We start from the raw sequence: 25786 nt of genomic DNA, 5'->3' as shown, positions 1-25786 counted from the left end.
AATATAGCCTCAAATTAGGCCTATGAAAATAAAAATACACGTGGACTCTTTGATTTACGAATCACTCTGCCGATGGCAGAGCAGCAAGCCGCCACGGAACTGGCTGACGCGTTGGTTGACTCCTCCTACCTACCGTGTTGAGTTCAAAAAAAGAGCGGGAGCCGGGACGTTTAATCCGATTTAATTAGGGCAATCGGCCACACAGGACAATAATTCCAAGTTTCTAAGAATGCCTGGAACGTGTAGATGGAGTTCCCGCGGTAAAAAGACGAGTTCAGATTCTTCTTTAGTGCACCTTTAACACTGAAGAAACTTCACAATGCATCCATTTCAACGGTTGCAGTGGAAAAAGTAACCGGGATCTCCAGTGTTATTTTTAAATGCTTCACCTCCTTGCCATACTGCACTGTGGGAAAGCCATTGCGGTGGCTGACTGTCACAGAGCTCTTCCTTTTCATGCTGCGTTTCTCAGACTGGACCGCTCATATATAAATGCACTGTTGCAGTTCACAGACACTTTGCCCCTTAGCTTTTAGGCACTGTGAAGAAACAGCTGCATTTTTCTCTTCATGTCACACCACACTGGAACAGCCTGCCCGTATGTTAGTGTTAGCACACTTATGCTTCTCCCCTTTGCAGTTACGCATTCCAGAGAAACTGCCACAGCGAGACACTGGCAGTCTAGTTCTTGTTGCGTGCACCCAAGTTTGGCCAACTTGTATGTGTGCACATGGCCGTTTGCTTGCTAAACGTATCGTGCGAACAGAATTTTCCGAAATTTTGAACACAGCAGCTGGCAGACCATGTTATACGGGAATGTATCAGCAAGAAAAAAAATAGTGCAACTCTATGGGGCATTTTTACCGCCTGCAATTGTGAGTGTACCACTGGGAATGTATCAATAAGGTTTTACTGTACTGCATAAATGTTTTGGGCACATGCTAGCATTCATTGTCATTGTCAGCAGACTGCGTGCCAAATAAAGGGTGTATTCATTACGCGAAGGGAAGAAAAAAACATTTTGACAACCAAAGGGGAGTAGTGGGGTGCATTCACCCCACCGCTCCCCTTTGGTTCGCATTCATTATGCAAGTAAATATGGTAGACGCCACATTTATATCACTTGCGTCTTGATAACATAGGTTCTGCCTTCCCTGGCCTGATTGCAATTTCATCTCCACGTCCGTCGTCTTGCATGACACTGTCAATATACCATTTTCTTGGGTCACAGCTGTGGCCATCATGCTCCGACTTTATATGGCATACAGGGTGAACCAGCTTCAAATTTTCTGTCGTGAACAGAAGCCTGTAGAAATAGTCTACATTGATGGCTCTGCCACTGGCATCTTGGATGGCGGTGACAATAGTTGGCAGTATGGACCTGGACCTCTCGATTCTGGAAAAGAAGAATGCCGTCTTGCTCACAGTTAGATTCATTAAAAAGCAACTGTAGCCTACTATGTGCCACCACTCAGTTGCTTTCTGATTCCTGTAACACTTACACTTGACAGTAAGATTCGTTAAAAAAAGCAGCTGTAGCCTAGGTGCCACTACTTAGTTGCTTTCTGATTCCTGTTAAACTTACACCTGAAGAGTACTAAAGGGACACCCAAGACAAACTGAACTTGGCTTATATAGACTGATGAATGTGCTCTAATGATAAAGGGGCTTAGTACCAAGCTAGACAATTCCAATAAGTGAAATACAAGTGGACCCACCACATACCGTATGCACAAACAAACCGCACTGACGTCAATGGTCTTTTCTGTTTGTACATTCTGATGCAAGACCACGCCATTATATTTATGACTAGTTGATGATCACAGACACCATTTCACCATCAACATCATGAGTTTGAAGCGAGTGGCAGTAAAAAAATATTTTAACTCAAATTTTCTTAGCAACAAATGCATCTTTTGCTGCCAGAAGACATCAACACAGTAACAAAAAGAAAAAAATAGATTTTTAGCACAAACAAAAATTGCATAGAGCTGTTGCCCGACCGACACATCATCATTATCATCAGCCTGGCTACGCCCACTGCAGGGCAAAGGCCTCTCCCATGCCTCTCCAATTAACCCTGTCTTTTGCCGGCTGTGCCCACCATATGCCTGTGAAGTTCTTAATCTCATCCGCCCACCTAAATTTCTGCCGCCCCCTGCTATGCTCGCCTTCTCGTGGAATCTACTCCGTCACCCTTAAGGACCAGCGGTAATCTTGCCCTGGCATTACATGCCCTGCCCAAGCCACAGAAATGATACAAATGCGGCGAATTGGAAGGCAAAATAAGGCTTACCTTTTCACGGACATTAACAGCGATATGAAAGCTGACAGCAAATGGCACAACTGTACTAAACAGTGGACAATACCTTACCAGTAAGTGAACAAACATGCAAACGTACTTGGCGTGTTACATTTGATTTTTTTTTGTACGCTGAGATTATGTGCTGCTCTTCCAATCCAGCTGCAACTTAGTACAATGAGCAAGACATCATGTTGTGAGATTATGTGCAAAATGTGAACTCAGTTTACTACCAAGAAATATTCAGCGGCCACAGACAATACGAAAGGGTGCCTGCTTGAATATTTTGTCTAAACCTAGGTGAGACAACTTTGTCACATCTATTCTGATACTAGAAGCTTGGGCAAGTTGGTGTGACATGGTTTTTTCAGCAGCGCAGGGGGCAAAGGACGTGACAAGTGCACAGACACGGCGCTGACAAAAACATCTATTCTGTGCACGCTTGTTTGCCGGCTACTATTCAGCTCCTCCTACTGACAACGGTAAAAGATTTGTACAGCCTTTGTCAAAAATCGACAGCACGGTTATTGAAATATAACATAAAATTCAACAACAGCTGGCGGTGTCATGCTTCTGTGGCAAAAGGGTCTTTTATCACTGGCTTTACCATCAGATTTGAAAGCAGGAATGTTACGCATCCGTTTTAACGTGATACCATTAATGCTCCCATAGTGCAGAAAATCCAGTGTCGTCAGCATTATTGGTGGTGTCGCCATTGTGGGGGAAAAAGCGGTAGGGCTTTACGTAGTTACACCAAGTAGACGTATGAAAGCATGTGTTTAGTCTGGCTGTCTTATTGCTGTGTCGTTGGCACATCTGGCGACGATATAGACTCAGGTTAAGCTCTGATCGAGGTGAAGCTGATCTGATCTGTTCGTGCCACAGATGGTAGTTGATGAAGGCAATGGTGTGCAATGCACAGTGCGAGAGTGTTTTGCAGTTTAACACAAGGTGTGATCGGCTGCAGTGATAGCAAAGTGCTCTCGTGCAGTGGCCAGCGAAGCTAATCAGTTTGCGCCTTCGTAGGTTCGAAACCCGATCGCTGCAATATTCATTTTATTTCTGCATCGGCTGTTGCTATGCTAGGTTTGGCCAAGGTCACCTTCAAGGTAATCCTCCCATTGGCTACAGCTAGTGCGACACTCCTCCAAACCTGCCCCAGGTTCCTCCCATTGGCTGCAGCTTGCGCGACGTTCCTCAAAACCAACCCGAGCTTACCCGAGTTACTCCAACAATTCACACAAAATTCTCGGTGGGGAGCATATGAAGTAGTGCTTTCGCACTAACACCCCCAGAAAAGCAACCTAAGTAGGCAACCCACGTCACGTGACCTTGAGGCACCATCACAACCTGCCCACCGGATTGTGAGCAAACTGACGACTGTGGCAGGTGGCAGTTAAATTCGTGATTGATCGCAAGAAGTTGCCCAGTGGGAGCAACATGGGTCGCACAAGTCCCACTGATGGCAGCACCTGCCATTGCAGGGTCATCGCTTAACCGCTGTAACACTGTGCCAGGAGTGGTATGGGGACTCCCAGGGACCTATAAATGTAAAGTCAAGAATGACCAATTCCGCATGTATGGGTAGAGTGTTAACCCACAAAAGCTACTGCATCATATCCTAGAGGCGGAGCTTGAGTATGCCCTCCAATTTTTATTCTCGAGCACTGGTGTTGCCCTCTTCGCATCATACGATGTGGGTAGCAACCAGTCGCTACCCTCCAATACCAAGTGCAGCTGGCTTCGGCATTTGTCATCGTCATCACACTCTCTACGCATCACGCCTGTCATGACACACTCTCCGCCCCCAGCTTCCACATGTAGAACCTCACGGCAGGCATGCACATCAGGCCATCTCATGTGCGTGCCTTCTCTCACATCTGCACTGTGCTGCGAACACCACCTTGTAGCTCACACTATGGGATCTCCACACTTACTGACTCAAGCCATGAAGGTTTGTTGTTTTGAGCTGCTAACAGCTGCAACTGTAAAATATACAGCTCACCAAGTTTGCTTCTGGGCCATGGAGTGTGGCTCATTTTGCACTGCCAACATTCCAAATCTCCCAAGCAGAAAGGAGCCATTGTTCTCATCCCTTCGGAGCTTAGTATTTAGTACTTATAGGGGGTTTTTCAAGAGACTCGCTACACAGCTCAGTAATAGACAGGCATGCAGTTGTCCATTTTTAACAGAAGCTGCACGACTATGTGCGTGTTCCTGGCTCAATGATGCTGTGATACTCAACTGGATGAGTTTATAGCCAATGATTTCAAAAAAGCATTCGAAGTCGACACTAGTACTCAACCAAATGAAGAAAGACAAGCTTAACCACTGAATGAACTGGCTTCTATTCACCTGACAGGAAAAGAAGGAAAAAGTACCACAGAAAGAAATGTCAGGCTTCTCTGCTGCATGTATATATCATGACAGGTGCCATTGGTAGTACAGTCAGTAGGTCGTATTTGGTCTTCAGAAGCCAGTTTCACAGACAGACGGTTGTTTTCAGTTCCTCCCAATGAGTCGTGCAAGTACTGCTGCTTAATTATGCACGGTTCAGTTGAAGATAAAATGTAATAGAGTGAAGAGTGACAGTTGAGACACACATCCCAAACGACAGTCACTCACCTGTGATCCAAGTTCCAGGTACTGAATAAGACCAGCTGCTCTCTGCTTGTGTACGGATTAATCATATGCAGTCTCCCAGAGCAGAGGTCCTTGCTGAATGTCCCCTGGCAATTGAACTTCCCGTCATTTAGGCACAGCGCACCTGTTTCGCCCCGCACAAAATAATGGCCATTGTGGTCCCTCTGCTTCAGAAGTCGCAGGAATTCCTCAAACAGGTGGCGCACGCAACCACCACTGGCTGTGTCGCTGAACCGCTTTTGCATCTCGTCTTTGGACTATTCAATGCAGGAGGAAGAAAAGAAAAAAAAATGCAAGTTTGTCTCGTCCGTCACCGAGAACAAGTTTAAATACTAAGCGTTTGCAGTGGGCAGCTTAGTGACATTGGATGCTGAACAGAGATATTATAGCAATATGTCTGGCATAATTGCTGCGTTCCTATCGCAGCCTGTGCTGCAGTATTCCTCCATCCATTCCTCAACTATTGATCATTTAATTTTTATTTGTAAGCCAGCAGTTCCCTGGAACAACTCGGAACCTTCATTCACGGGAGCTTCAAATGCTAGATAATTTTTGCTCTTGTTCCAAGGTTTTGTTCCTGTTCTGTGGAAACAGTTTGGTTTCAATTTCAAGGCTTGCATCTAAATTCAGCCAATGCATGGCTGGCCAGTGTTGCAAGAAACAACGTTGGCTAAATACCTCAATTATTTTTTTTTCGCAGTGTTGTGGCTTTAGAGTTTTAAAAAATTTTCCAGTTAATGTTCTGTTTGTGCAAAAAGTAAGTCAGTCCTTTTACGTCTGTTCAAATTTGGTCACATGTGCCGCTTTTAGCATTTTAAGACACCAGCCAAAAGCCAATCTACAGCCAGCTGTGCAAATTCCAAGCTTACCTTGTAGTAATAGCCCTTGATTCGGGTTTTCGCCCTCTCTCGCAGAACAGCCCTCTTTGATGTCGCCCTCTTTTCACCTAGATAACAGTACCAGATCAGGAAGAGCCCTTTCGAAGGACACAAAGTCCCATACAGAAGTGCACGCACAGCAAGTTGATGTGGCTGGCCATGATATCCTTTCGATCTTTTTGATGATGTTTTGGCTTCTAACGGTGCAAGGGCAGCTTGGCTAGAGGGCTACATGGTCCGCACAAAGTCATGTCGAACACCCTTTTTTTCCGAAGCATTTTGTCCATATCTGTTCATGCCAAACTGCTAGTTGGATTAAATGGTATTATGCTTAATGACTGCTATGAATTCAGGACATCAACTAGTTGTATGGCAGACAGGTTTTGCATGTACTATATTTCAATCAAGTTCCTTTAATAGTCTCTGTGCTTGTACCACAGAAACACTAACTGATTTCTAGAACTGACAAGCAAAACTTGACAAGACAGCTTTGCTACCATATAATCATTCCTGTTTAAATTACCACATGTCATGTAGTCTGAAGACTAGGAAGAAGCCAGACATTGATAACTTTATTAATTACTAGATTATCAGCTGATAACTAGATGTTTATCACAGCCTGTGACTTCCTGGGGCCACATTTTATTTTTTTTTATGACCACAATGAACACAAAGAACCTTTGTTACTGTATGCAGACAATGAATACACCTTTTCGAATGTGGTTGTAGTAAATAGTGTTACAAAATAAAACACTAATGGAAATAGTAAAATACGGAAGCTGTAAAGAGACAAATGGTAGAGAAGTGATACGGCAGCCTAAACTTCCTTTGCCTACACACACATTGAAAAGAAAGGGGGAAAAATATGTGAACATAAATTTCCTTTTACCTTCAAACCACTTTGGGTCCTCTTGTCTGCTATCAGCCATTGCCAGCTCTTGGGGAGCTTCAAGTGACTGTATGTGACCCAACATCTTGCTAACAAGTTCATCTTTTAGAGGGCTGAATATTCTATTAACCTCCCGAGGGTCCGATGCAAGCATCTTGCCAATGTTGGCAATCATCTGTTGTGCTTTCACTTGAGTATCTGTAAAATAATTTGCAAACATTATGTGGTTCAGCTGCTATGTCCAGCTGCAAAACAAGACAAAATAAATGTATTACTTATTATGCTGACATTAAATTTGTTAGTGTGCTCAAGATTCTACTAAACAACTTCACTTAAGGGTTGCTATGCAAATGACAACATGAAGTTGGAGAATATGATAACAATGCAAGCAGTCCTTACTCTTTGCTGCTGTTCCAAATCTCCTCTGGTTAACATCCCTGCCTTCCTTCCATCCGTCCACCCATCTGTCTATCTACCTATCTAATCTGAGGCACGAGAAAAACGAGCTGACGTTATCTAAAACTGTCTGCACATGAGACAAATTTAAAGTAGCTCTGGAACTAAAATTTAAAAAGGGCACCGTTTCAAGTATCATCGGTTACCATACAACGTGCCCCTTCCAGCACTATAAAACTATGCTCGGCACCAGTTCTCTCTCTTCTTACCATCATCATCATCGCCACCAAAGAGTGTGCTGAAGCACCAGCATATGTGGTCACTGCATCACCATGCTATAGCTTCAAAAGCCTCTCTTCAACTCTGCATTCATAGACTGACAAACTAAAGCTGTGATGCTAGTTTTGCAGAAGGAGGTATTGAAAAGCGACATGCTAATGGGAAGTTGGACGGAACAGGTGGCTCCAAAGAAGCAAGGTTTATTGATGCTTGACTGCTGCTCTTACCAGTGCTCTCAGATCTGTCACGTGCCCCAATGTACAGAAGGCTCCCAATCATTTCGACTTGAAAGGGACGAAAATTTGTTCAGATTAGGCAACATTAGAATTAACACTGCAAACAACTCTGCCCACTTTTCGTTCTTAGTAAAAATCCTCTGTTTGGCTTTCGGTGGCTATGCAGACGTTTGTTTGGCAGCAAAAGGATACGTCTATTTTCGAGGCTATTTGATGCAAAAGTAGAAAATTCTTTTCGGGTGCTCAATTCGTAGTAATGATGGCAAGACCAAAAGCTACTCTGCAACCACAGTCAGGAAGTGAATATCAGTGTGGCCTGGCCTCAGGGAGCCGCATGAAAAAAACCGTCTTCTCGTCACCACAATAACAGCTTCATTTTCAGTGAAAGTACACTCATTGTCATCAGAATGCTGTAACATAAAAATACAAACTAATTTCAATTTTTTCTTAAGTGTCCCATCAATGCACATGCTGTTGATTAGACCAAAGCTTGCTTTGTTGAATTCCCTTTTATTATTCTTTTAAAGAAAAACTCATACTTCCTATACTGCCCCCAAGTGAGGAAGTGACAGTGATAACTGCATCACAACCGTGTTGCCCCCTCCCCTTCCCAGTTCCCCAAGCCCGCAAGAATAACCTGATTGCAGATTGCACATTTTGCAAAGTGCCCACTTTTTGGCCAGCAACCCTTGTGGCTGTGGCCAACCCAGATGACATTTTCTTGGCCACAAGAAAATGCATTAGGTTTTCAGTTATCAGTACTGCATCAACACAAATGCTGTTACCCTCAGAGAGAGCTGATACAGCTATCTGATAAAAAAGTAAACCTTAGTACCACAGAACCAGGTACTATGTAGCAGCAACAAAAGAGAGTACTACTAGACTAAAATGTACAGTGTGGTGGCATGTCTGTCGAAGTCAGCATTCTGATGACCACCGCATAATCAGGAGAATCCCAAGATGATGCTTTTTTTTCTTGTAAAAACTAACATTTGTGAGAGGCATAGTGCAAAAGGGCTTGGACCTTTTGTTGGCCGGTAGCATGGCTTACTAAACACGTCTTTTGCTCAACAGGTTGTATTAATCAGTCCTGTCAGTTTCGCGAGACTATGGCAAAAGGTGGCCTGAAATTTAATGTTCACTTAAGACACAGTAACTCTGTAAACTTAACAACTATGCCAAGTATGTACCATTATGAGCGATCTTGTGGAACTGCAGGCCAACAGGAATCAACTTTTGCAGCAGAATGTCCACTCCGCTATATTTTTTAGTAACACGGCATCTTCCAGCACCTCTTGCAGTTCATGACACACATTCTCTGCTTTGAACAGAGAATGTAAAGCTTAAGACAAGTTTTTTTTTTTTTGCTTTCAAAACTCTTGCCTGAATACTGTATTAAGCTAGCAGACACAAAGTCATAAAAGAATGTCAGGTGTGCTGTCAGGCGCTAATTCAACGTTCAGCTGGGTGCTGTTGCAAGCCACTGCCTTTAGTGCATGTCTTGTTGATAGTTTTGCATATAAAAATTCAGTGACAGGCAATTGTGTGCAGGTAACGTAGAAACAGCGCCCAATAACCGGAAGAAAAGAATATGACCACAGCAGACGTACACTTTATCTGTTCAGATGCTCTCAGGATAACCAGAACAGTGTAATCGCCGCACGTAGCAAGGTACTCGTCGTCGATTTCAGTGCCATCCTCCAGGACAAGTCTGCAGTCGTCACGGCGCACCTACAAGGATCGATTTGCGCAGAAAGTGTTACACTTTCAATAGGCGGCCTCTTGCTAACCTTGCCCCTAACCTCACCAGCAGGAAGATTCTTAAATAGAAGATCACATTTTACGCACAAAATGTTCGGAGGGAAATTAGGGAAATTTAGAAGCGATATATAAATGGTCAGTTCGTAGCAAATGAACTAGCCGTATGACTGCGCGTGGGTGGATGCTAACAAGTAATTACTCATTTATTACAAGTTTATTTGCAGTAAGATACATGAGCACGGTATGTGAGTGTAGCGCAAAACGGGACAAGGGGCAAAGAAAGACGCACACAACACAGGCGCGTCTTTCTTTGTCCCTTGTCCCGTTTTGCGCTACACATACCATGGATCACCGTTACCGACTCGCCCAAGTTTCTACCCTTGTGAATTACATGAGCACGACTCTTTGTTCAATATATAGCTCGACTGTACTTTACGCTGCGGTACAGACAGGAGTTGAGGTGGTGCAAAACCGAACTCGTGAAACAGCCATCGGTTGTATACAACGGACGGCACTTGCATCTTACATCGAAAAGCTTGCAGCCACTTGACAGGAGATCTTCGCACGTCGAACCAGTCACCAGCTTTCTCTGGCCTTTGAAATTGCTGATGATGTAAGGTCTGGCCGCTGTCTTGACGGCTCCATATTTACACTCGACGCGTTGAGCATGGACTTGTCGAGGCTTGTGAGCTACACCTCCGGTCATTATTCAGCCGTCGCGTTATCGCAAATGAAAACCAAGGCAACCGACTACACGATAAGTTCGAATGAACCACTATTAGTTCACTTTACGCAAACTCGGAAACTTCTTGGCGACTCGCATACCGAATGACACATACCCACGAGTAGTAAACGTTGCCGACGTTGCTCGCGTCGCATTTGTCGCATGGCATCCTGTGTTGTTTTTGTCACGTGCTGTCACGTGGCTACATCCAGCTGATCTAGTCTGCGGCAGATTACTTACAAGTTCACATGATTTCTAATATTAATTATAACACGGCTCAAAATTTCAAACTAGACTGTACAGCAAGCGAAGTGCATATTTTCGACAGCACCTTTGCGTTGCCAGTGGCGCTACTTACCACCATTGCTTAGAGTCACTTATCCAGCGATTACCATTGATCCGTTACTTGGGGCAACCGAGTTTGTTTGGAAATAATGGAGCTATTTCGCTGATCGCCGGCCAAGTTTGCCGTTCGGAGATTCGGATGTAGCATTGATATCAGTATATAGGTTGTTCTGGATGCGACGAGCAATGAGCTGCAGAACTCAACGCGAAGAGCTAAGGAAGGCAATTTCGAGGCAGCTTTCCGGCGACATCGAGCAATGCATAACGCAAACCGACGTAAAGACCGTCGATCACATTGTCGCGCAAGTGACACGCTCGGAGATGTGGCGCAAGTTTCAGAAGTCGTACCTGCTACGCATGGACCCAGATGACCACGGCGAGCAAAAAGACTTTATTGCAAGAAGCCGCCGCGAGGCAGTCAACACTCCGATAGATAAACTGATTCGACAGGACAGTACTACTTCACTGGCTAGCATACTCAGCGAAAGTTCGTTGATGGGAGGAAACGTGGTTTTATCCCCCGATAACATCCGTGAGGTTTGCAACCTCATACGGTCGCCATCACCGTCTTCGAAGCTGCACGCCATCGACATTCTGAACAACGTTTCCAGCTACGACAATCTAGTCGCTTGCGACGAGTGGCCCGTGCTCGAAGAGTGGATCAGGTCGCTGCTGCTCCACCCTTCGACCGTCATCAAGCGCGAGACACTGCGTCTGTTCTGGACAATGCTCTCCTCCGGGGGCGTAGTGTTTGAGCAGACTTACACCAGCTTGCTGCTGGCTGTCAGAGACCAAGTGTGCCAGCAGAACGCGTCGTCAGCGCCAAAGCTCGGTCGCAGCCGCTCCACAGCAGCGCCAATCAACGTCGTCGAGCTGTTGAACATGTACCACAGAAACTTACCACGCCACTGGCTGCGGTTTCCTCGCAAAGCCGTCAGGCACGTCATAGAACAGGCGCTCGTGCTGATGGACGACACCATCTACGACAATTTTTCACGCATATGGAAGTCCTTCGCGTCCGCGGACGGCCAAGCAACGTGGCTTGGCAGCTGGTTGCACGGAGCCGAAAGTCGTGCTGTCGTATTCGAGTGCCTGGCGGACCACACGAACATTCTGCTTCACGCTTTACAGCTCGTGACAAATTACAGGAAGTTTCCGGACCTGTGCCAACGTAACACTGATAGCTATGTCTACGGCGCTTGCATTCTGTTGCGTGTGTTGATGTACAAGTCTGGTAGGGAGCTCTTCGATTCCCTGAGCTCTGGTGGAACCACGGAGAAAACATGGTTTGACGTCTTTATAAAGGTTGTACAATTCGCTAAAGTTCTCTTGGCATCGAAATACGAAAAATTTCCAGCATTCCTAACTATTTTGACTAAAGTGGTGTCGCTGATTTGCGGCCTTACCGAGAGTCAGATCCTTCCTCTGCAGGCTGAAAGCCTCATAAGCACTTTGGTGGAGTCAAGCAAAAGCAGCTCGAATGGCCAGTGCAGCACACACCTGCTGTCCGAGTGCCTCAATGCGATGTGCTCATCAGCCCCTGGCTTGGCCCTTATCACAAACTGCACATACAAAGCTTGCAAAGTGCCTCAGATAATACTGTCTTCGACAAAGCGGGCGATAGAAAGGCGCAGCGAGCATGGACTCTGCACCCAGTGCATGTCCAATTTCCTGAGGGCAAGTGGTCAGATCGTCCGGGAGCCGGAATATCTCCTGTCCGGAGGCTGTGCCGGAGTCGTCAGGCTGCTGTCGTCGGCGTCGCAGCTCGCAGCCGCGACGAGGGAGGAGGATCTGAAAAATAGTTTAGCGGGATTTGTAAAAGCTTTGCTTTCGACCAGCCTCGGAACTGCCCTGCTGTCTGTTGGCACCATCCCTGAAGCTTATGAAAGGATTGTGTTAGACATTACGGATGTTTCTGAGAAAGTGAAGTACTGTACTGTGCACATGCCGTCTCACTACTCGCATGATGACTTGGTTCTTTCAGCCAGGATGTGCATCTGGACTTCTAAGCATGAACTAAGGTCAAGCCCTGAAAGAGTTCAGGAACAACTGTTGCATATGATGTCGCCATTCCGACAATGTAAAACTCTAATTGGAAAGACTGCCAGTGACTCCAGTGATGCCCTGTGGAATACTGTTACTCTTCTGGCTGTTGGACAAAACCTTTCAGAAGAATGCTTGGTGGTTGCCCTTAATGTGCTCAAGGGGCTCGTGTGCTGCCTAAAGACCTACTTGTTTCTGCACAGCAAATACTCTGTTTGTCAAAGGCTAAAAGAACTTGCTGCTCAGTTTTGCAGTGATGAGGGAAAGCTTATTCTCTGTGAAGTTACATCCAAAATCAATGAAATTGAAGAAAAAATTAAGTCATTTTCCGGTAATGGGCCACTGGCACCTTCACAGATGTCACGAGCTTTCACTGGTCTTGAAAAGGTTCGTATAATTAGTTTGAAGCATGCCAGTAACAAAAAGGAGGACTTTGAAGCCCTTTTAGCGAGTAACAGAATATCAGCTTCAGGGTTCTCTGACATTATTGACTTTGATGACAGTGACAAGGATAACATCCTTCCATCTGCAAGGTCACTTACGGCTGAGCAGAGCTGCGGTGTTCAACTGACTGTTGGGCACGGCCTCTGCCTAGGGCTTCTGTCATCCACTAGTGATGACCATGCGAAGAACCTCGAAAGACTCATTCACAATGGCCGCCACTTCTATGGTTCATCATGCTCAAAGGATAGCTATGATTTCTTGCTTGCAACAGTGTTTCTACTCTTGAGGGGGAGCGTGGCAAAGTCATCTCAGCTACATAAGTTCCTGTGTGACAGGGACTGCTACACCCTGTACTTTCATGACATGGATGGTATCTGTGACACCCTGGTGTGTGCGTCCTTTTGCCAGCTCTTTGCACTCATCCTCAGAGATCAGCTCCCAAGACTCTACCATGCATTCAAAATGTACAGCTATGAGCCCAGCAATGTTCTCAAGCACTGGATAGGGCAGTTCTTTTGGGGCTGCCTCAGCTTTGACGAGATAGCAGCAGTGCTACTTATGGTGATAACTCTTGGGGGCAAAACTCTGCTTTTTGTCTGCCTGTCGATGCTCAGACACATAGAACAAGAGGCTCTGCAAGCTGTCAATGAATTTCACTTCATTGCCATGCTGAGAGAAGTGGAAATACATGACTTCAAGCTAGCGGCATATGCGCAGTATATCAGTTCACTGCTTGAACAATATGAAAATGTGGTTCAGAAAAGCTTGCATATGTATGCACACTAGCTAATTAATATATGCAGAGTTGTTTTAAGCACAGTGATGGTAGTCTGTTGTCTTCATCATTAGTTGTGCCAACATTGTCCAGATACCGTTGACATGAGCTGACGCAGCAAGACATCTGCGAATGCTTGGCCGAAAAGAGATTTTAGCGTCATGGTCTCCTACTGGCAACTCTACATGCCATCTGCACCGCTTAGACCCCTTACTCCAACTCAGTCCTCTGTCCGGCCTCTCCCGCTGCGATGCTACGCTGTTGTGTCGCCTGTGGCTGAGAATGGCGTTCACAAATGCCTTCTCCCACTTAATTGCAATGGCAGACTCTCCTGCGTGTGAGATCTGTGGGCACGACGAAACTATAGAACACCTACTTTGTAACTGCCCTCGGTTTCAGCGTGAGCGTGCACTCCTGGCTGCAACACACCGCCGTTTAGATCCTCGGCCCCTTACTGAAGCTAAGATTCTGGGTACTTGGAGCAAGCCTTCATCGCAGAGGACAGCTTTGAAGGCACTTTTCAAGTTCTTGGAGGACTCAGGACTGAGTGCAAGGTTGTGAACTATCAGCGTGTGCCCTGTGTACCCTGCAAGTAATGGCCAACGGACATGTGGAAAAGTGATCATCTCCCTTCTATCTTTCCCTCCGTTCCCCTTGCCACGTGTGGGGTAGCATACCGGGCGCTGCCTAGTTAACCTCCCTGCCTTTCCGTTTGTCTTTCTCTCTCTCTCTCTCATAATTAGTTATTGTAATGAAAGTTACTGAAATTATGTGCTATGTCATAACTGATCCACCAGTAAACTAAAAGGAATTTGGAAACGCCGGTACAAAAAATTTCGTGCATATTCTGAAAAAAAATCAAATATGTTGTATTTGTTGAAGACAAACATTCTCCAGCAAGAAGCAAATTAGGCAATTTTAAATTCACTTAAATATTCTTAATTTTAATAGGTAATCTTAACTTAGCCAGCATATTCAGCCTTATTACTAAGCACTACCACTGCCATTAGCACATGGAAAAGGATGTACCACTACCTGTGAGTTAGCAAAGAAATACAGAGCAAGCTACACATGTATAGCCACCACACCATCTCTTGGATTACTCAAAAACAAGCTGAATTTTTGCATTTGAAATAAATTACCTGCTACTATTACAAATAGTTTCTTTTTTTTTCACATTGCTTAACTTCCGTGCTTGCCTCAAAAACTTTTGATGATTAAATTATTTGCTTCGCTCCATAAATTTCTTCATGCTGAAGTAACACGGACAATTGAGCTAGTTGGTACATCGAAAACTTTCGGAAGCGCTACAACAGGGGACACAAAGAGAAAGACACGAAGGGCAAGCGCTACTATCAACTGAAGTTTAATGGAAAAAACACAAGGTTAAATAGCTCACACAAGGCATTCTGTATAGGCATTCCAATCAGCTAACAAGGGAATTATCTGAGGCATATCGTATTCACAAAAACTCCGACATGTGTGTCAGCACACCATATGTTGTAATCCATGATTGTGAAATTCGGTATCTTGGTTCAACACAGTGATTCGTTTTGTCATTTTGGGGGTAGGCACATGCGCTGCTGGCTGCCTTGTGTGAGCTATTTATCCTTGTGTTTTTCCCATAAAACTTCAGTTGATAGTAGCGCTTGTCCTTCGTGTCTTTCTGTTTGTGTCCCCTGTCGCAGCGCTTTCGAAAGTCTTCATGCTGAAATAACCCAAATAATTAATGAACAGGGTGTGTGTTTACCTTCTCGTCTCATGTAAAACTTCTCACTGGTTCTTCAGGCAGGCCATCTAAACAAGAAGTGCCATGCTGTTAGCACTCGCATAGAGCCAACAGCATAGTTGTGACTCAGCAGAAAGTGCCATTGCGCTCACCTTCCTTTTCGTTTTCTGTGCACAGTGGGCCGGACAGTCCAAAAGGACAACTGCACTGCCCCGTTGTTGGGTTGCATTTTGAACCTCGAGGGCATTTGCACAGTAGGCTGCAACCAGGACCGTAAAACATATCGGAGCAAACTGAAAAACAAAAAAAACATAGGAAGAGGAGAGAATAACGTTTGAATTTGGGACCTTGTGCTCAAACTGTGCTGCACACATGGAACCCTATGCATTCGACCAGCAATGTGGCCTCAGTACAAGCGTGGCACCCTGAGCGAACGCGCAGAGCTCCCTTAAGTCTGCACTGCGCAGTGGCGTTGCAGCTGAACAGCTCGGCTGTGCACTTAATCTGCATGAGAACATACTAAGTGAAAACTAGGCACTTAAAATGAAACGAATACTGCATGTTGTGAATCAAGCCACCGTAAGCGTGACCTGCAAAGGCCAGCTGAAATTCCATATAGGCGCTTTCTACGGAGAGAAAATGGTGAAGTTCGGAAAGAGCTCGTCCTTTCATCCTTATATATCCACGCTGGCTGAATTACTGGTACAGTTCTGAGCTGATTGCATTTTGAACCCAGAAGCTTATGAATTAATGCTGTTTTAACTGTGGACAGGATTGCTGAAAAGTTTGGTGGGAGAACGTTTATTTACAGGGTGTTTAACCTAGGATTGTCTGCAATTTTTAAAAATAGGTTTATTGTGTTAGCAGAGTGCTTTCTTGGCATATCATGTAGTGCATCAGAATAGAGCTAAGACATGCCAGTTAACAGACTAAACTAATATTCAAGGTAACTTTTAACTATTAATGTTAGGCTCCTTATTTATTGAGAGGCTTGAACCTACCGTAAGTAACATCCATATCAGTTTTTAGATTTTCTAAAAATGCCATTAGCGAGCTTTAGAATAGGGGAACCCTATCTCCCTAATCGATAGGGTTCCTCTGTTAAATAACTCGCTATTCTCAATGACGCTGCAGCAGAAACAACTCTGAGGCAGCACACGGCCGAAACCGAACTGCGCGACCAGAAAGAGTGCTAGCCACGCCTATAGGATCATGGTCCCATGTGCTGTGCGATGTCAGTGCATGTTAAAGATCCCCAGGTGGTCTAAATTATTCCGGAGCCCTCCACTACGGCACCTCTTTCTTCTTTCACTCCCTCCTTTATCCCTTCCCTTATGGGGGCGCGGTTCAGCTGTCCTGCTGATATATGAGACAGATACTGCACCATTTCCTTTCCCCCAAAACCAATTATTATTATTATTATTATTATTATCCACGCGCCTGTCACGTGCTCGCTGCGAAAGGAGAACATGGTATGGTACGTGCATCATTGTGTGAAATGCTCTTTTAGACGTGGCTAGCGTCCATGCAGATTCGGTTTAGGCCACGTGCGGCCCCAAAATTACTTGTGCTGCAGCGGCGACGAAAATCACATTTTCTAAATTCTAAAAGCTGATATGAATATTACTTAGGGTGGCCAACAAACCTCTTGATAAATAAGAAGCCTAAGAGTAACAGTTAAAAAGTTAACTATTCAATATTAGTTGACCAGCTGGCGAGTTAGCATGTCTTGGCTGTATTTTGATGCGCTACATTGCTGACAATGCGATGCCGAAAAAGGCGCTCTCCTGACTTAAAATCCTATTATTATAAATTTCTTACAGTCGTAAGAGAAGCATCCTGTATGTAGACATGGTACCAAAATAAATCCAGTAATGGTGGCTTGATTTGAACACTTTTCCGCTTGAAGCATTTACACAAGGCGTCCAACATAACGTGAGCCAAGAGTTAAAAACTGGCGCATTGTCAGAATGAAAGGAACAAAACTTTGGCAGTACCTTTGGACGTTCGTCTAGCGCAGCCAGGAGTATTTTTGCTTTATATTTCTCTTATTAATTCGCTAAGATTAAAACCTCTACGTATATATCGGAAAGCTTTCAGTTAGAAAGCTGAAGACTTCCTATAAATTTCCACTCGACACTTTTCATGTCTCTCCAGCGATTTAAAGTTTTAATAAATTGTTTTCGCCAATTATATTAAAAGAGAGTAAAATATGTACTCGTTGCTCCCCAAATACTAAAATACTCCTAGATTAGAAGGAGCAAAATTACTCCTGCTTGCCCTAGACCCGTGGTCCTGTGATGGGAGTCTGCAAATAATTTTTATATGTCCGCACAGCCTCCGCTGCTGGGGGGCTCTTTGCAACTACGCTATATAGTGTCGTGAACTATGCAAGCCGAGTGCCGAGCCGGGCCCCAGGGTTCCCGTCAACCATGCTGGCCCACACGGAGGGTCCTCGGCATATAACTGAGAACCGCCATCACGGTTTCCTTTCCACAATATATATGTATATATGTGTGCCAGTACATTTTACATATTCGTCTTGCATTACGCAAGACACCCTGCATAATATGCGCAGTCATTTCAGTTTCGATAGTCGGATACAACTCAAGAACGGAGCAGCTTTTCCCCGTCAAAGGACCCCTTTCCAGCCAATGGCGTCGGCCGATTCGCATGACCCTGCTAGTGTGACAATACAGGGAGGGGGCTGTCCACGATCATGGAAGGGGGAGACTATCCCAGGCTATCCCAGGACTATCCCAGGAAACTAGCAGGCTCATGAGGATCCCTCGACGCCATTGCACATGGTTGCAAAGGGGTCCTTTGACGGGGAAAAGCTGCTTGTTTCTTGAGTTGTATCCGACTATAGCTCGTTTGGACAGAAAACAGCACAAAGCCATTGAGCGCTGCAGCAGTTACTTCCATTACATGTATCGCTAGAGCACCCAGCTGCGGGAGCACCGAGACACATAAATTATGCAGCCATGCATTCGGGGAACGATGGAAGGCAACTATGCACCTGACTTCCATCACAGCAACGTTAACAGGTAATGAGGCAAGGTGCAAACAAGCGCTGGTTTTTGAAACAGCTGGCATTTCTCGTAGCCGAAAAAAAAAGTGAAACAAAGTACACAGTTCTCTTGCGACAATAGTTTGCACGTCGAAACTAGTATAGGTGCTCTGTTACCGCAGCAGATTGAATGCCTTTACTGAACCATAATGTACCGGCCACTTGCCTTTCTCGCAGTGAGGACCAAAGTGCCCAGGGGGACACCGGCATTCGCCTCTGATGGGATTACAGCCATGGTCACCGCACAAGCACGGGAGTGCACAGTTCTTTCCGTACCGGCCCTTGCCGCATGCTGAAACATTCAAAGCAGCCCGTCCTTTCTTAATGCAACCGTATGCGCTACGCACGTGGACAAAATAAAGGTCAAAGAAGCGTCCACGCATTGCTGCGACGCGAATGACAAGAAAGCATGCCCCAGTTTTTTAATAAGACGGTAGGAAAAACTCGCTGTCTTTTTTGATACCCCCCCCCCCACGCCGAACAAAAATAAAAATAAAAACCGTTCCAAATGCTCCTGTTTGTGGCGTGCGCTTGCGATTAACGAGCGCCAAGGTATGACAACGATGCTAATGAAGATTATGGATTTTAATTGCCCATGGGCATCTTTGGCCAAGGAGCGTCGTGGCACAAGATTTTTTCCGCCTATACTCATTTTTCCGAGCATTTCACCTCGGAGGAGACGAGCACCAGGCCAGGGGAAAGCTTGTACCGATTGGAACCCGGTGGGTACCTGGCCACACTGGGGATCGAAGCCCGCACCTACCGAGGTCAGATCTCCAGTATGATAACGAGGTGTCTTCAAGCACACGTCTATTCTTTATACTATTTCTTTTTATGGATTTGCGACATACGAACCTTCTTGACAGAAGTTTCCAGTGAAACCATCAGCACAGGTGCAGTGTCCGGTTTTTGCATCGCAATAGCCGCCGTTCTGGCACTGGCAGTTCTTCGTGCAGTACTCTCCAAATGTGTTTTTCGGACATCCTGCGAGGACATAAACCGAGGAAATAGAATATTCAGTTGCGATCTCGCAAAATCAAAGTGAATGAAAGAGTAATAATAATAATTGGTTGTTGTGGAAAGCAAATGGCGCAGTATCTGTCTCATATCGTTGGACACCTGAACCGCGCCGTAAGGGAAGGAATAAAGGAGGGAGTGAAAGAAGAAAGGAAGAGAGAGGTGCCGTAGTGGAGGGCTCCGGAATAATTTCGACCACCTGGGGATCTTTAACGTGCACTGAGATCTCTCAGCACACGGGCGCCTTAGCGTTTTTCCGCCATAAAAACGCAGCCGCCGCGGTCGGGTTCGAACCCGGGAACTCCGGATCAGTACATGAGCGCCCTAACCACTGAGCCACTGCGGCCAGAGAGAGAGAACGAGGGAGAAAAACCACTGGCCTCGGGCGCTTGAGTCGCCTGTAAAGCTCTCTTCCTAACGTTACGTAAGTTAATGGGTGAAACCAGCTTGCAGTATATAGAGAATGGGTCTCCAGGTTCTACGCTTGCTTTATGTGGCTTTATGTGCAGACCCTCGGGAGCCAATCTGCATATACAAAAATTATTGTGGGACTCAAAAAAAAAAACGAAGAATAAAGTGTCCCTGCCTGCTAAGTGTCACGGGCTTATTCTGCATATACTGGCAGCTCCAGCGTGAAAGGGGACAGTCAGTTTGCATGCAAGGACGAATTCTATTACGTTACACTGAATATGAAGATGTCTTATGGCCGTGATACGCCCAGAGGAAAATTATAGAAAACAAAGAAAAACACGTGAATTTCACTAATGCTTATGAAGTAAATATTGGCTCAATACGGAGGTGTTCCATTTCCTATTGTAGCTACATGTATGCATGAATACGTGTGTGCGCGCGTGCGTGTGTGCGCGTGTGCATGCATTTATGTGGTCATCACCACGTCTGCGAAGAACCTGGAACCGCCTTACATTTGAAAGTGGAGTGTTATCATTGCGCTGATTCCCCTAGCGTGCCCTGAGTGTCTGTTTAATGACTGAATGATAAAAAGGATGAGGAATGAACCGCTCTCCGATTTTCATGGATGTTCACTCCACTTCTGACTTAAAGCCATAACTAATAATAACAATAATAAGAACGGGCGATCCGAAACTGTCCCGTCCCCATTTTTTCCGGGGACACAACAACATGAAGATTTAAATTTCGCTCCTTCGCAAAAGCGCATTCCGGACAAAGACGTAGCTTTAAAATGCTCGCTCCCCACTTACCGCGAATAATCAACCGCCTTACCTTTCGAGCATGTCGGTCCTGAGAAGCCCGGTTTACACCTGCAGGCGCCGGTCAGCGAGTCGCAGGACGCGTTGTTTAGGCACTCGCACTCTAGAGAGCATCCCGGACCGTAGCGCCCCGGAGAGCACGCTGGGAGAAGCGTTGGAGGACAACAGTGAACCCATGCTTCAAATTCAGATCGCGTCTAGAGCCATGTCGTGTGCGCATGCACTCATTGCTGTGGTAAAGCCATATGCTCAGGAGAGAAAAAGTTCGATGCCAACCTGAGGCCATCATTACGAGGCGTAAAAGGCGTTTCGACAATGTGCAGTCGCTATTCTAGCGAAAGCGGTCAATCTCGAGTGTTAAGGATATGCTGAAGAAACACCTCGCATACCATCTATACCGTCTTTTCTACGTGGCAATTTTATCCAACGAAGTGTAGATCCGGTCGTTCATCATTGCGCATACTTGCGTGAGGGCTATGCGAGGTACTTACCGCTAAGCATTGCCAAACTTATTCTCTGTGGCTCAGTGATTGAGAGCCAGCATCAGGATGTGTACATGCACGGTGTTTAGTAGCAGCGAAGCAAATCGGCGCTCACCCTTGTCGCACCTGGTTCCGTAAAAGCCAGCGGTGCAAGAACATGTCCCCGTCTTGGGGTCGCAGCGTCCGTGAACGCAGGAGCAGTTTGAAGAGCAGCTGTCACCGTATGTGCCAGCCGGGCACTCTGTAAGGCACGGAGTCGCGTCAACATGTTGCACTTAGGCTTATAGCACGGAAGGCTGAAGGGAGTTGTGGTTGACGGTAGTGAGACGTGCCTTTTTCGCACTGCTCTCCTGTGAAGCCTGGGGGACACTGACACTTTCCGTCGGCCGGGTGGCAAACGCCCCCGTTCTTGCAGCTGCAGGAGCTCGAACAATAGCTTCCGAAAGTACCGTTCGGACACACTGAAAAAAGTAGGAATGGTTGGTGAATCTTGTACTACTGGGGGCAAAAAAGTTTCCGCGACGCGAGTTCTAGGGAAAAACGTTTATTGTAGCTCCACCTCGCTACCCAGTCGCCTGATGGTGCGAAGAGAGGAAGTAGTATTTAGGCCTTTAATGCCTTCATACAATATCAGGCGACTGGCCAGCGAGGTGGAGCTAAAACAAACGTTTGTGATACTAGTGAGTCGCACCGACCAAAAATTAAGATGGAATGACGTTTCGGCTCCCACACGGGAGCCTTGTTCACAATGAGGCAAAACGTTGCGGTGGTGCCTGTTTAATGCGGCGTATATGCGATCCCAGGCATCTCGCGTAGATAGGTGGCAAATTCCCGTCATTTCGATTGATAGTATGCGCTGTTGTTTGGATGATCAGCGACTCAAGATAGAGAGCCGTGATTTCCTGTCTTTTTCTTTGGCGACCACACGTGCCTCTGCCCAGTTGATATTGTGGCTGGCAGATACTGAATGCTCGGCAAGCGCATTTTTGTTCTGCGCGCCGGTTCTTCACGTCATTCTTATATTCACGTAATCTGCGTGCAAAATCTCCTGTTCCGCCTATGTATACTGATGGGCAGTCGGCACATGGAACCTGATAAACAACGCCAGGGAATCTTTCTTTCTTAAGCTGCCGCCGCGGTGGCTGAGTGGTTACGGTGCTCGGCTGCCGGCCCGAAAGACGCGGGTTCGATCCCGGCCACGGCGGTCGAATTTCGATGGAGGCGAAATTCTAGAGGCCCGTGTATTGTGCGATGTCAGTGCACGTTAAAGAACCCCAGGTGGTCCAAATTTCCGGAGCCCTTCACTACGGCGTCTCTCATAGCCTGAGTCGCTTTGGGACGTTAAACCCTCATAAACCAAACTTTCTTAAGCCCGTCCTTGACATTGACAAGTTGGCTTCTCAGTTTTTGAGATGGCACATGAGCAGTGTGCACACTATATGAACGTAAGATACGCGTAAGACTGCCCATCAGTATACATATCAGTAGGCAATCCACCCCGTTTCAAAGGCTATTACATTCAGTTTCTCGACAAGAGCGGCGCATTCTACTTCGCTTTCTTTATCTAGTAAACCAGACAGCTAAAGCTCGTTAATTCAACGTCTTCCAGAAGGTGGCGGCCTTCTTTTTTTTTTTTCCCCGCAGCCACCGAATAATTCCGACGCGCGGTGCCAACAACTACAACTACTACTACGACGCCGGCGGCTTTTCGACCGAACGGGCTGTATACGCTGTCGCGTAAAAGGGTGCAACAAAATGACGGCTCTTGTTTTACAGCGACGTAGTGATTTTTTACTCTGGAGCTGTCGAATAAAATTAAGTGAGTGACTTAGGGTCTTTGCCAAGGCCTATAGTATAGCTTCCCATTAAGAAATGGCGGCTGCATATACTAGGCTAGACAGACAAAACATATTATAACTGATACCAGATAATGTGAAACCATGCAAACAAGAGGAGTGACAGGCTTCATGGGTTAAACATCTTAGATTCACCTTAAATAATCCCCCAATAACTACCATTGATGGGAACCTTTACTCCGACTGTAATGGAAACTAGCTGATCATGACGACACTCGTCTTTGCCCTGTTCCATGAGGCACTAAAACAATCATTAGGTCAAAATGGCAAGTGGTACTTAAATTTGCACAAATTTCTTTCGCACACCTTTGACGAGACTGTTAAGATTTACGTATGTACAATATACCGGTTGTTTCGGCGAAAATTTAGGTAGCGTTGCAAAATGGGCTTAGGCAGTGTCTTCAACATACGAAGATAGTACCGACAGCGTGAACTTATGTCATCCATCCGGGGCTGCTTATTGCCTTCCCGGTTGCACTGTGGGGTGTAAACTTGCATGATTCAGGCACCTGGGCTACTCCCGAATGCGCACCACATGTGCTACAGAAAAGTGCAAATGACACGTATACACCCACTAGTGACGTGTACCCGTGGGCGTGGATGCGCGCACACTTCAGGCACCAGGTTTGCGTTTCACTCGCCTGTAGACGCTCCTTGCGCCACAACATCTAAGACTAACATTTTTCGATATTTAACAAGTGATAAGGGCTATCACTAACGGCAGCTTACAATTTCTGCGTTCAATGAGGCCTCTGAAGTCATACCGATTAACCGATTTCAATTAACCTGCTTACTGATTAACACGCCCCGTCTGCTTTCTGACGTGCGCCACTGCTGACACTAAACTATGCTGAAAAAACCATCTAAACACTTAAAAAATTTTTTTTCTATGCAGACTAATTACCCCAGATCTTTGCTGCAACACCCGGTATATAAATGAATTAGGGGCGAGCGTTAAAGCCAATAGCTATGCTCCGTAGTGCACCAACCTTGGTCACAAACGCTCCCAGTGTAGCCCGCGAAACAGTCGCACTTTCCAGATGCTCTGTCGCAATGGCCGTGTGCGCAGAGGCATTTCCGCTTGCATCCCAAACCGTAAGTGCCGCTAGGACAAGCTGTAGAAGGAAACGAAAATGTCAGGGGTTCAAAGGGAAAAAAATTCACAGGGACATTGAATTTCTCCATGTGTTGACAATGCGATAGCATTAGCGGATATTGATGCCTTTACCGGAAGTGGCGTTACTTCCGGTCTGATGACGTCGCTTCCTTAGCCAATAGAAATGCTCAGGTCTGGTGACGTCATTTCCCTCCAGCCAATGAGCTAATTTTACGACCGATGACGCATTTTGGCCCCTTGGGGCTTGGAATGCTATTGCATTAATAATGAGAAACGCTGTCGTCGTTAACAGCGAGGACTGTGCGCTGCAACAAGAGGTTTCCTTTCGTCGAAAACCTCAGACGCCATCTCTAGGCAGCGGATACAGACTAACACTTTCCCAAGCCTCCATAGACCTCATCTCACACACCCAACATTATACGCCGGCACATGTCTCTGGTGCCAGGCCCACCCTACACTCTTCCACATTTCGTCGGGATGTGGGACCCGAACCAAATGATCTAAATACATAAAACGCGTCTTTTGAGAGGTGGGAGGCGCTGCTGACAAGCGATAACCCGGAGGACCAACGGGCCCTCATCCAACAGGTCTGTAGGGCCGCTCAAGACAGTGGAGTCCTGGAATAAGGACCCCACCCATAAGCTCGAGCAACTTCTTTTTATATAATAAATTTTTTCTGCTCCAGCTCCTCTAACCTTATCCCTATATTTCCATATGAAAGATATCAACTCTGGAAACTCACGACGGTCACAATCAGGCCAAAGCATGAAGAGGTTGTAACAGGATGCCATCCGGTTTTCCGACTAAGTTTATTATTGGGCCGGTTTCGCATACTATGTCCACCTGCCTTCACAAGAGGCTGCAGCTTGAGCTGCGCTACTTACTCAAATCCTTCCTCCAGGGTAAGTGTTGCTGTTGACAGCATATTATTTTTAAAATCTTGAATGACATGACATTCCCATGTAGTGAACACAATATTTGCAATGTGACAAAAGTAGCACCTTTTGCAAAAGGGTACTTGCTAATGTAGTAGTTACCGTCCAGTTAGTGCGACATAAACAACAGCGTTGCTAACTGCACGAATTTAGAATGTAGCGAAACACAAGGAAAAAGCAAAGATTTTTATAAAAGGCACTGCACGGTAGATAAATCCCCACGAGATGAGTGAAGAGAGTGGAGTAGCGTCGCGCGGGGACCCAGGGGCGTGCCCCGAATTCCTCTTCGAAAATAAGTCTCTCTCTCTCTCTCTCTCTGTAGAAAACATTGCAGCTTTTGATGCTTTTTGAACGCACACAGTGTTTTCCTTTGTGACAAGTCTTCCGTTGTGCTCGAGCATGCGTTCGTAGCCTATCTCGCACGTGCACTTGTCCGCGCTCCATGTGCTATTGTAATGAAAATTATAAATTGGATTTTGGGGAGAGGAAATGGCGTAGTATCTGTCTCACATCTCGGTGGACACGTCCGAGCCACGCCGCAAGGGGAATGGAGGAAGGCGGGAGTTAAAGAATAAAGAGGCGCCGTAGTGGAGGGCTCCGGAATAAATTCGACCATCTGGGGATCCTTAACGTGCA

The 25786-nt window shown here is 45.9% G+C and overlaps 3 protein-coding genes across 5 annotated transcripts in view; 1 reads left to right on the top strand and 2 right to left on the bottom strand.

The window, feature by feature from the left end:
• The window catches only part of LOC144121461 (cation-dependent mannose-6-phosphate receptor-like), a 44634-nt gene extending 25818 nt beyond the window's left edge, over positions 1–18816 (top strand). Inside the window, exon 7 of one of the 2 annotated variants that reach the window (XM_077654667.1) lies at positions 18692–18816. In XM_077654667.1, coding sequence (XP_077510793.1) covers positions 18692–18734 — 43 coding nt within the window. In that variant the 3' untranslated portion in view covers positions 18735–18816. The remainder of the gene's footprint in view (positions 1–18691) is intronic. The other variant, XM_077654669.1, reaches the window with a different exon arrangement.
• Positions 985–10291, bottom strand: Drep4 (DNA fragmentation factor-related protein 4). The gene is made up of 6 exons (XM_077654666.1): positions 9911–10291; positions 9234–9354; positions 6713–6910; positions 5815–5891; positions 4928–5202; positions 985–1396 (listed from the first exon to the last, which is right to left on the bottom strand). The coding sequence occupies exons 1-6, from the start codon at positions 10088–10090 to the stop codon at positions 1120–1122; spliced, it is 1128 nt and encodes a 375-aa protein (XP_077510792.1). The 5' UTR covers positions 10091–10291; the 3' UTR covers positions 985–1119.
• LOC144121458 (uncharacterized) overlaps positions 10824–25786 on the bottom strand; it is a 41541-nt gene continuing 26578 nt past the window's right edge. Inside the window, exons 15-23 of one of the 2 annotated variants that reach the window (XM_077654665.1) lie at positions 24088–24213; positions 21575–21703; positions 21358–21483; positions 20774–20902; positions 19370–19498; positions 18681–18806; positions 15597–15737; positions 15466–15512; positions 10824–12244 (exon numbers count right to left, since the gene is read on the bottom strand). In XM_077654665.1, the coding sequence (XP_077510791.1) occupies positions 15475–15512; positions 15597–15737; positions 18681–18806; positions 19370–19498; positions 20774–20902; positions 21358–21483; positions 21575–21703; positions 24088–24213 (944 nt within the window). In that variant the 3' untranslated portion in view covers positions 10824–12244; positions 15466–15474. The remainder of the gene's footprint in view (positions 12245–15465; positions 15513–15596; positions 15738–18680; positions 18807–19369; positions 19499–20773; positions 20903–21357; positions 21484–21574; positions 21704–24087; positions 24214–25786) is intronic. The other variant, XM_077654664.1, reaches the window with a different exon arrangement.

The sequence above is a fragment of the Amblyomma americanum genome, chromosome 2 (assembly GCF_052857255.1).
Source record: "Amblyomma americanum isolate KBUSLIRL-KWMA chromosome 2, ASM5285725v1, whole genome shotgun sequence".
In the NCBI taxonomy this organism is placed as follows: Eukaryota; Metazoa; Arthropoda; class Arachnida; order Ixodida; family Ixodidae; genus Amblyomma; species Amblyomma americanum.
The sequence above is the reverse complement of the archived record's forward strand: the minus strand, read 5'-3'. Positions and strand labels throughout refer to the sequence as shown.

Bases quoted from the DNA above. Each gene is read 5' to 3' on its own strand.
- Drep4 (XM_077654666.1), bottom strand. From the start codon at position 10,090: ATGACCGGAGGTGTAGCTCACAAGCCTCGACAAGTCCATGCTCAACGC. The intron at 5,892-6,712 runs GTAAAAGGAAAT...ACTGTTATCTAG, and splicing joins GGACCCAAAGTGGTTTGAAG to GTGAAAAGAGGGCGACATCA. The intron at 5,203-5,814 runs GTAAGCTTGGAA...TGCATTGAATAG, and splicing joins TCAAGGGCTATTACTACAAG to TCCAAAGACGAGATGCAAAA.